The sequence below is a fragment of the Lycorma delicatula genome, chromosome 1 (genome assembly GCF_047948215.1).
Source record: "Lycorma delicatula isolate Av1 chromosome 1, ASM4794821v1, whole genome shotgun sequence".
NCBI classification, from domain to species: Eukaryota; Metazoa; Arthropoda; class Insecta; order Hemiptera; family Fulgoridae; genus Lycorma; species Lycorma delicatula.
The window spans coordinates 396,380,039-396,392,083 of NC_134455.1; the positions used below are offsets into that span (position 1 = coordinate 396,380,039).

At 29.2% G+C, this 12,045-nt stretch overlaps 1 protein-coding gene across 1 annotated transcript in view; it reads left to right on the top strand.

Moving 5' to 3' along the window:
* Positions 1-7,564: 7,564 nt before the first annotated feature.
* LOC142317382 (methyl farnesoate epoxidase-like) overlaps positions 7,565-12,045 on the top strand; it is an 87,392-nt gene continuing 82,911 nt past the window's right edge. Inside the window, exon 1 of the mRNA XM_075353896.1 lies at positions 7,565-7,763. Within this exon, the coding sequence (XP_075210011.1) occupies positions 7,580-7,763 (184 nt within the window). The 5' untranslated portion in view covers positions 7,565-7,579. The remainder of the gene's footprint in view (positions 7,764-12,045) is intronic.

The following is a 12,045-nucleotide window of genomic DNA, read 5'->3' on the forward strand; positions in this document are numbered from 1 at the left end:
TCCACTATACTAGCGCTGATTTTGTTCGTGTCTTTGTTCTCTTCATTTTTCTGGATTATTTCCCCTACATATGTAAATTTTTCTACTTCATTGATTTTCCATATTTTGTTTAAAATTTTATGTGAAGTTTTTATACTGGTCAAAAATTTGGTTTTCTCTAAGGACAGTTGAAGACAGTGTTTCCTTCTGCTTCTCTATTTTCTGAAATCATCTGAAAACACCAAACAATTGATCTCTAGATTTTGATTTTTTTACCTCAGTTTAATCTCTTTACTTCTAATCTCTTCTCCCATTCTCTAATCACATTTTCCGGTACACAAATACTTGTGAAGTAGGTCTGGTTAATTTAAGTCTGTCAACTTACCTGAATTCTGTTTTAATCACAAAGACTTCTGAAATTTCACCCATTAACTTAATTTTAGATTTTGTATTCTTTAAAGTCTGTTTAGTTATCGCTAATGTCTCATTATCTACCCCAAATTCTTCCTAAATCCAAATTATATTTTGTTATCAGAGTTGTAAGCTTTCTTAAAGTTTACAAAAACTACAAGTATTATAAAATTTTTATTTTTGTTCAATCTCTATCTCTGATGATTAGTTTTAAATTTAAAATTTTTTCTATACATGACCAGCCTTTCCTGAAGCCTTCTTGGTATTCTCCTACTTCATTATCATATTTGCACTCTATTCTGGTTAATAACTTGCTTTGAAATTTTATGTCATCAGTAAGGGATATTTCTCTATAGTTATTAACATCTATTTATCACTGTTTTTATAAAGCAAATGTATAATTGCAATTTCTTGTCTTCTGGTTATTTCTCTTTTTTCAGTATGATTTCTAATAATTTTTCAGTCAACTCATCATTCGCCTCTTTTCACATTTCTACAACTATCAAGTCTTCTCAGACTGATTTGTCTTTAAACTTTTTAATTGTGGCCCTAATTTCTTTTTCATTATGAGAATCTGAGTTTGACATTTTTTAAATAATTATAATTTTCTATCTTTTCAAAAGGTTAAATCTTCATAGTTAAATAGTTTTTCAAAATTTTTAGTAAGAATTTGTTGTTGTCTCTATTATTTAAACCTAACTCTTCATTTCCTTCCTAAAACAAAGAGTAGGAAGTTGATATTTTGTCACATCAGTTTTAAAAGTTTAAAAAAACTCACTCGTATTACTTTTTTGAAAATCATATTCTTTTTGGTTTAATTGATTTTTTTAAAAATATTTTCTTCACCAGTAATATTTTAGAGACTTTGTTCCTAATCTGCTTAAAATTTATAGTCTTTCTTCTGTGAATACTCTCATCTTCTCCAAGTCCATATGTCAAATTTAAAACCTCTATATTTTTGTTTTTCTTCGAAAGACAAGTTTCTTCTGCAGTTTTCATTATTTTAATTTTCATTTCTTTCAAACTTTCTGCTTTAATCTTTCCACTTTTTTTCCTAAATTTTTCACTAACTTGACAGTCAGATTTTAATTTATTTATAACAAATTTTAAAATAATTGTTGAATTTTTGTTTATTTTAGACTATGAATTTTATTTTTATGGTAGTTAAATAATAATCTATCTGTATGTTTATAACTTTTTAAATTTAACTTTCATTATTTCTCTGTTGTACTTTTTAGAAATTACTACCTGATCGATTTGATATTCTCCTAGATAGAGTTGGGTAATCTTTTAAAATTAATCAACATTAATTTCATATTAAAACGTTTATGCGCCAATTATATTTCTTCATTTTTAATCATAGTTTTATGAGTAGGATATTCTTCCTCTATACTTTTAAAATTTTCTCTATAACAATTTGGGTGTTAAATTTTTATATTAAATTTTAGTTAAATTTTTTATATTATGTTTGATACATTATAAATTGAATTCCTGTTTCTAAAACTTCCCAAAACTATTTTTTTACTGGATTTCTTTTGTTGCCTTCATTTATTGTTTGAATAATTGCTGCCTTGGTTCAATACCTTGGTTAGGTTGGTATATATATATAATGCCTTGGTATATATATATATATGAGGGTTATTTTTTTTTCAAGGTCCGATCGGCCACGAAATTAAAACCACATTGAAAATAAAAAAATTTTATTTGTATCAAGTACTTACATAGTTACACTATTTATCTACATAGTCGCCACTCTGATTTAGACATTTGTTGTAGCGTGGGACCAACTTTCCAATACCCTCATCATAGAACGGAGCCGCCTCTATTTTTAGCCATGTTTCTACACTGGTCTGCAGTTCATGTCTGTGCCAAAATGTTGTCCTCCTAGCCAGCGTTTCATGTGAGCAAAGAGGTGAAAATCGGATGGAGCCAAGTCCGGGCTGTATGGTGGGTGATCAAACACTTCCCAATGAAAACGCTACAGGGGCTTCTTTGTTACAGCTGCAGTGTGCAACCAAGCATTATCATGGAGAAAGACAATGCCTGATGACAACATTCCTTTCCACCTATTCTGAATTCCCCTTTGTAGACATTTGAATGAATCGCTCAATACAGAAATTGTGAATCGATGATTTTCTCGAATTGCTCTGAATATTAGTACTTATAAACAAAAAATTGGACTGTTACTGAGTGTCCTTCATTAAAGAAAATGGCCACAAATACCCCCTCTCAAGCCATTCAGATAAAATGGGGTGGTGTGCTGTCCAGCAGCATTGCCTTCATCCTTGATAATGCTCGCCCACACTCAGCTACAGCAACTTCAGATATGCTTTAACAGTTTGGCCTTTTCAGCATCCACCAGATAGCCCTGACTTGGCACGTAGTGATTATCATTTATTCCCAAAGTCAAAGAGTTTTTAGGAGGTAGGTACTTTCAAGATGATGATGACCTGAAAGATGGGATAAATGGTTTAATAACTTAGCAGCAGAAGTGTACAATAAAGGTATAGAGAAAATGGTACCACGCTGTGACAAGTTTTTGATTATCTGTGGTGACATTGTTGAAACAGAGTTTAAGAATTTCTGTAAATATAAAATAAAAATTGTTTAATTAATTTTTATCTTGATTTTTGTAGTTCAAAACACTCTTTACTTTGTGGATGATCATAATATATATGTATTTATTAAGGATACAAAACTTCAGTAAAAATTATAATATAGCATATAACATTTATATTTACATTGAGGTTTTTTTTATAGATGACAACTTTTTAGGCTACAAGATTCAAAATGCAGCACCATTATCTGAAGCAGCTGGTGAACTTAAATACATTTTGAAAAGTAATGACAATTTCAATGAAGTCAATATAACTTATAGTAACGGAAATCCAGTTATTTCTACTAACCATAAAGATAAAGGTCAATGTAACATATTCTTTGTAAATGGTTTAGTAGACAAAAGTACTGAACTTATCAGGTATGTGTACAGGATTATATGGTGATAGTGTTTTATTATTAATATCAGATATAAATATAAATGATTTTAATTGATAATCAGAATGATGGAGGCTAATTTTCTTACGACTCAGCTGGGAGAATAAATTAACGATATGTTCAAGATTTGGCTCTTGGCTGGTTTAATAGTTTTTATCAATCACAGTTTCTTTTAATTACTTACACTTTCTTAGGATTTTGTACAAAAACCTATCAGGGTCAAAAATCTTATGAATTCTTTTGTTTCTTAACACAAAACCTGATTCCAGTTGATTAATGATTTATATTTTTAATAAACCTAATTGTTAGTTTTACTCTACTAATCAGTTTTAAACAATATGGCATGCTGCGAAATGGCATAGTTTTTGTCACGAACAAGAAAACAGTTATTAAGAAAATTAATGATGAATTGTTTTTCAAATTCCTTCTTCACTCAGCCTTGTTGATTTATCAAACTAACAAATTTGTCATTGAATGAATAATGAATGAATTGACAACTCTAGTGGTAGCTCAACAGCAGTAACTTTCGCTTATGCATCAATCGTACAAAAGATTGAAACAGATTGTAAAACAATTTAATGTTCTTTTTTTCTTTAGTAAAATGTATGTAATAGTGACTCTTTGGAGCAAAATCTGAGTAAGTTACACTCTTAGTTATGTTTAATTATATCCTACTAAATTTGTTTAATCAGTCAGCATTTCTAAAAAACTTTCATTAATCTTCAAAGTTGCATTCCATATTTCCTTACTTAATTTTTTAAACTAATTATTACATCTTTATCTTAAATTTATAAATTAATAAAAGTTTTTGAAATATAACATGTTCAATATTATCTATTTGTTAATTATTACCAAATTTTGTGTACACAAGTATTAATTTTTGATTTCTTAGCAATACTAATTAATATAACTATTATTAATAAGCACTACTTGCCTGTAAATCACTCAAGAGTAAATCTCATAATCTTTCAGTGATGCTTTATTATTATAATCAGATGTAAGTGTATATGATTTTAATTTATAATCAGCATTATGGTGGTTAATTAGTACACTGTCTTTCAGTGTAGTAATTTAAGGGCACTTGCACAAAAAAAATTGATATTTGTTTTGCATTTTTAAATTCTTCTACTTCTGTTTAATTTAATATATGTAACACATGATATTTGAGTGAAGATTTCTACTGCAAAAATATTTAAAAAGACAGTTTTACATTATACTTTCTTTGATTTAGTCACTTATTTTGTGGCAACTGAATTTTTTGTAGCTGGATTTCCTTTCCTGCTCACATGTGTGTTACTTTTGAGTTGTTCAGGTTTTGTTTTGTATGTTCTATGAGTTGTGAATGTTTGTTGATTTTTGTGGTAACTGATAAAGTTTTAGTGCAATACAGTTAGTTATTTTGATTTTTCTTGTACATTTTCATTTCTGTTATTGTAATTTATAGGTAAACAAGCCTAGTTTGTTTTCTTAAAACAATGCTCAGAATTAAGAAATTCAACAACCGTAAAAATGTCGGAAAGAAAGCGAAGGAAAATACTGTTTGTAGATGACTGGTTCCAAAAGAAAAGCTGAGGTAAACTTAGAAGATATTCAATCAGAACATATTCAGTTTCGATGATGAGTAACCCTTTATCAGAAATATGTGTATGCAAATTATGCCAATTCCCCAAAATTTATCTGCCGACTAATTATTGTTGATGAAATAAAAATCTTATTATGGTTTAGCTACTTTAAGAAACACCAGTAGGGAAAATGACATGAAATGTGCTATTTGAACTGAGTATTTCCACTTGTCATCTACTAATGAAGAACCTAGCCACAGTTTGATGATGAGTCATGTAAATGTGTAATATGTAAATATGTCGTTCAGCTAAACTACTATATGACCACAGTAAACGTACACACCTACCAAAACAGTAATGCAGGAAATTAAACCGATACTGGCTTTCAAATCCAGTCCTGCTGCAAAAATGTCTGCCTTGTGGTACGCAGAATGCAAGTGAGTCTTTGAACAATATTATCTGATCAAGAATACCAAAAATGTATTTGTACGTAGGAGTACTCTGGAATTTGGTGTTTATGTTGTTGTAACTGGGAACATGACAAAATGTTTAATGTTTGAAAAGGTAGCTTAAATCCTGGGGAGAACTGTCAGAGTTTCCAAACATTTTGATGAAACTCGTATCAGGGAGGCTGAGAGGGATATACAAGAAATTTTAAAAAATGCAGACAGAGTCTTCAGCAGAAAAGAAAATTTGCAATTAGTCTTCAGCTATGAGAACACTACGAAGAGCAGGAGGATTCTGATAACCCTTCTTATAGTGCTGGTATGCACTGACACTTTTTTCATTCTCAGGTGAGTCCCCAGTCCAATCTTTAGAGTTGATTTCCCAAAAATCTTGTATTTTAATTTTTAGGTACACTTTTCTCAACAACAAGAAAAAGTATTTGAACAATTCTTTTTGCACTTCTTTAAAGAAAACAGATTTCTTTAACACTATGGAAACTGATTTTCAAATAACATGTTACAAAACTTTAAATAACTATTTCTCTTTTGGGCACAGGAAAAACACAAGTAATTATAGTAAAAATTTAAAAAAATATGAAACACTAAAATAAAACCAAATCCATAGCATTGAACAAAACCCTGTAAAAAATGAAGCAAAGAAAGTCCTATGCAGTTATCTTTTCTGGTTTTCTGAAAAAGTGTACCGAAATATAGACAATTAACCTTGTATGTATAGGACTGAGCAAGTGCCCTTAACTTTCAGTGTAAGTTAACAGAACAGCTGCTTCAGTCCCTTTCGTTTAACCTACCAAATTATTTAGAGTAAAACATGGATTTTTTTACCTTATTTAAACAATACTGTGAACTTTACTGTTTCTATTCTGATCTTTATTCAAATCAAAAAAAATTGATGTGGACCCACATGACTTCCTTATACGCCTATTAAATTACATTTACATTTTTTTTTTTTTTAAAAGAAAAGTACATAAACTTTTATTTTATTAATAACTTTTGATATGTTTTCATTTTTTTTATTATTAAATTATTATTTATTGTACATTTTTTTTATTTTACAACCAGAGGTTAATAATATTAATATATTTAAATTAAAAAAAGTTAAAATAAAAAGTAGATGAAGTCTGATTCAAACTAATGTGCCTTCCCCTTGTAAGAAATATTTCATTAATTAAAATTTTATTTTTCCAATAATCTAATTTTTTTTTATTTTGGGCTTTTTTGAACACTTTTGGTTCAGTCGATTGCAATCAAAAGGGGAGGTGCACAACTAGATTTTATAACAGTCCTTAACCCAAAATTTCAACATCCTATGGTTAATTGTTTTTGAGTTATGTGAAACACATACGTACGTACAGACATCACGCCAAAACTAATAAAAATGGATTCAGAAATGGTCAAAATTGATATTTTCATTGAAATCTGAAAATCATAATTTTTCACATTCACAGTACTCCTTACTTCATACAAGGAAGTAAAAACTCAAATTTATTTACCATTGTAAAGATGTACATTTCAAATTATATTGACTCTCCTGTTTGTTAGATGATCGATAAAAATAAAGATTATAAACTAAATGAATCATTTTAATTAGGGAAAACATAATGACTTATTAAATTTGGAAATATTCCTCTTCACTAACCTAACTACGGAATGAATTCTATTATAAATTTTACTACAGTTATATTTACCTGCTGAAAATCGTAAATGTTTATTGATGAAATATATATATATATATAAAAGAATTAAATATATATAAGAGGTTGATAATTGCTTTAGAAAATATATGCTTTTATTAAGTTAATAATTTAAGAATACTGATATAAAAACTAAATGTTTAAAAATTAAGATTTTTTTCTTTCTTCAGTGGATGTGGAGTGAAGTCTGCTTTATTTTTTATTAGAAGTGAATGAACTAAATATGTTAGAATAACTATTACTAGAACTTGGTAACTGTATTTTCGTAAATGAAAATATGTTGATTCTTGAGAAATTGAGTAAAGGTGCGAGTAAGGATGAGATATTTAAATTTAGAAATAAGTAATGCATTTTTAATGATGTACTTTTATGAAATTTAAAAAGTGAATAAATAAATAAGTAATGATTACTCAGAATATTTAAATTAATAATATTTTTTACAGTACATTTTTAAAACTTGATAGCAGAGTACAAGATGTTAATAGTAGTTGTAAAAAAATGGATGACTCTTACAAATTTCATTAGTTCAGATAAACTATCTGGATATGCTGTAACATGGATGGTATTATTTTATTTAATGCAAGATGAAAACCCCATCATACCTCCAGTTATTGTTTTACGAACAAATAATGATGCTAATAACAAAACATTTATAACAGGTAATTAAAAAAATATACAGGCTGATTCAGGAACAAAGAGAAATAATTTGGAAACTGATTCTAGAGCTTGAAATAAGAAAAAATGTTCATACATACATTTGTCCGAAAACACTTTATTATCAAGTTATGGCTAGCAAGACTTTGCCAGTGAATCAGTTCTCTGGTGAAATAAGATTGTACTGAAATTTGTAAGTCATTTCAAGGGATAAACTTGAAAAACACATTTTTTTAGGTTTCAAGTATAATAACTTTGTTAAATGACTAATAAATTTGTAAATTCTATTTATCAAAACTTGTAGACAATTTCATTCTGAGAAAATTGTTGTACTATAGTCTAAAAAAAACAAAAAAAAGTAATTAACTTTTATTATTAAAAACAACAGAGAACAAAATGTTATGTTATAAAGAAAAATGTTATGAATTTGTAAGAATTATAAACAGCTGTTTTTAGTTCAATAAATTTAGATCTTTGAAAAATTAAGTTGGCAACACTAACTGTACGCTTCAAAATTAATTTGAATTCAACTCGTTGTCATAAAATTGTGGTTACTTATTAATCAACACTAGGCGGTTTAGTTGTTTTTGATATAATTTTGAATATGTTTAATTACTTTTCAGAAAAACGTTGTGGAGTTTTTGTGTTTGTTGTTCTCTAAATTGAATTCACATTTTCACAATTGAATCTGAATTTAAAAAATTGGAATTCAGCTTTGAATTCTTTGATTTGAAAAATACTGTATCTTTTCAGTCATACAGAATAAGTTTTAATTGAATAATTTTTGTGTACAGCTTTTGTGACAGAAGTGCTCCAGCTGTGGTGGAGCAATACCGATGAAGTTATCCTGGATGAGAAGTTCCAAACTATAAAGTATTACGCTTCCCAGTGCTCTTGTTTCATTTGAACATCAGCTGTTACTTGGTGATGAAAGAGAAAATATTCTTCTGGTGGTACAGCATAGTCCTATAACAAGCTTGCACAGAATTCTACATGACTCAACATACCACAAAGTAGAGTATGAAGGACTTTACATGGTCACAAACTGTGTCTTTATCATGTTCAGAACGTTCTACACCTCCAGCTTGGTGACCATGCCAAACAACTGCAGCTTTGTCAATGGGTTAACAATAATTACCTCTTAATTCTGTTCATACTATTTTCGGAGTAAACTACCCATAATGGCATAAAAACATAGAGAATTCACATCAGTGGTCTGAAGAAAACCCACATACTGTAGTCGAATCAAATTTTCAGCAACAATTTTCGGTGAACATTTGGTGTGATATGATCAACCACCAAATAATAGGTTCTTCCATACTAGAAAAATGTGTCATGGGGAGAAATTATCTGAAATTTTTAACAATGAATTTCTTGCAGTGCTTGAAAATTTGTCATTGGTGAAACAAATTGAAATGTATTATCAATTGATACTATAGCAAACATATTTCATGAATGAAGAAAACAATTCTTAGATAAAAAAATTTACTGGTAAATGGATTGGATTTTGAGGACCAGAAGATTGGCCACCTAGATCTCTGGACCGTACTCCCTTAGATTACTGTTTAAGGGGATAGATGAAATACGATGTATACAAAAAAAGAGTAGACACAAGTGATGAACTGATTGCTTGCATTTTCATTGCTGCTGAAGATATCACATTCCTTGTTGTCGACAGAAAATGTAAAGAAAAAGTTGAAAAGTACATCGATATCAGTGGTGGAATTTTCTAATATTTATTGCAAATTAATATAGTATAAACCAGTGAGTGAGTTTTTCTTAAAAAAGTATTTTAAGTTTTCAAACATCTAAATTTGTTGTACTGAAAACAGCTGTTTTTAATTTTTACAAATTCATAACAATTTTGTTTTTTTTTTAATAGACTCTTAAATCAGTTTTCTCAGAATTAATTTTCTACAAGTTCTGATAATAAAATTTACAATTTATTAATCATTTAACAACAAAGTTATTGTAATTCAAACGTGTTTTTGTCATAGAATTTTTCTATTTTATGTTGGATATCTTGAAAATTATGTGAGCTACTGTTCTGGGACCTGTTTTGTTCAATTTTTCAGGTCAATAAGCATATGAAACTTCAAGTTTAACCCTTATATAATGCTAAAAAAACCTCACTATGACCTCATTTCACCAGGGGAACTAAAATCCAGGTGAAATGTTTAGTTAACCATAACTTGATAATGAAGCATTTTCAGACATATGTTTGTATGAAATATTTTCCTCATTTTAAGCTCTAGAATCAGTTCCCAAATTATTTCCCTTTCCTCCTAACTTATACTATATATACTAGTATATATGTACACTATACTTGTATATACATTATATTATATATATATATATATATATATATATATATATATATGTGTGTGTGTGTGTATAATATATTGCAATGTAATTATCTTGTTATATCATAATACCGTAAAATAACGCCTTTAAAAATTTTCCATATATTTAGGCTTGATAACTTCACAAAATAAAGGCTTATATAAATTATCCAACTTAGTCAGGTCAACCATCAAACCAAATTGTATTGTATGTAGGTCTTTAATACAACTGGAGTAGTTGTCCTTCTACATCAAGGCAGTAAGTAGATAGAATCACCCACCAATTCTCCCTATTGTTAAAGCGATGTTAGTAAGAGTTGTCTGACGAACCGGCCAACTTCACTCAATATTGAAACATCAATGTGTTCATGTCATTCAGAAAATTTGAATTTAATTTTCAATTTTAGTTTTCAAATCATTAATCGGAAAGTGATAAAATGAGTATGACAGCAACAAATTTTTGCAACTTTTGAACTGTAATAAAACTTATATACATCTGTGAAATATATCTTCACTTACTGAGATGTACTGACAACAGAGATCTAATGAAAGATGCTTAACAAAATTTACTTAATTTTTTTTTTAGATTAATAAAAATGCCAACTCAAAATATTCAGAAGAAACTTTAGCTATATATTTCCCTTATGATCCAAGATATTAGCTGTGATGACATAGCTACTCTTAATTTTGTTTTAATAAACGGTCAAGCTAAGTAATTTCCTGAAACACTCATTGTCCATTTTTAGAATTATTCTAAAATTGCTTGCTACTAACTCTGGCAATAAATTTGTGTAGCTGAAACTCTTCCCATTTAACCACTTTTTGTCCAAATTGATAGTTTCTTCCTTGAAAGTGAAATAAAGTTTAAAGTAGTAGATGCGACTCCAATCTTTTGTAATGTAGACAGAGCCAGAGGTATAGTGAACATCTAATAAACACACACACTGCAAGTACTTATTGTCATTATCGATCCATTGCAAAATCTCAGTTGCAAAGGCAGCACGACGAGGGCCATCATCTGTCTGTAGATATTGTAATATCTGAACTTTATACACATGCAACCTTAGTTTCTTGTGTAAAACTTTTTGCACGTTGCCCAGGGAATCCCTGGTTCACGAGATGCACAATGATTAGATTCAGAAAAGTTATGTAGAAATGCTTGCTGCACAACCTCAACCTTCTCTTCACTAATGGATGACTGCCCTGTTCACAGAACGTCGACTAGACTTCCATTCTGCTTAAATTTTGCATACCATGCAAATGATACTCTTACTATCAGGTGCTGGTCTTCCATATTCCCTTCTAAAATCGGTGATTTCAACTCGTGATACCACAACACATATTGCACTTTCTCCTGGATTGACACCACTTTATAAAAAAATTGATCACAGTACCCTCTACTATGCCTTTACCTGTAACAAACTAATGTAAAAAAAAAAAATTGATAATTTTTGTCTTTCTTCTGCCACAAACCGCAAAACTGTTACTGTAATAGTTTTTTTGTAATAAATTTTTATATTCATGGAAAGACTTTATGGACATCCTGTATTTTAAAGTATTCATCAAAACTATTTTATATTATATTAAGTGTGTTATCTCATATTTGGTATGTTCAATTTATTAATTTTTTTCTAATTACACATAAAGCCAAGATATCCAGCTCAGGCAGATTTTTGTTTTTATTGGTGCCTAAATATTTTGATCTCAATTGTGCATTGTTTTTTCTTCACTTTGCTCTTATGACCTGTCATACATGCACAAGTGAATACATTTTTATAACTTTTTCCATACTCCTTTAAAGTTCTATCTTCAGTACTTCCTTTATCCACTAACCTGGATTAGGCACTGGGGATCACATCCCTTAGGAAAAGGGAACTTTTCCTAAGATCTATAGATTCTTCTAACTCTGCCTGTTACCTTCCCTCGACTAATCTTTGTTCTTTTC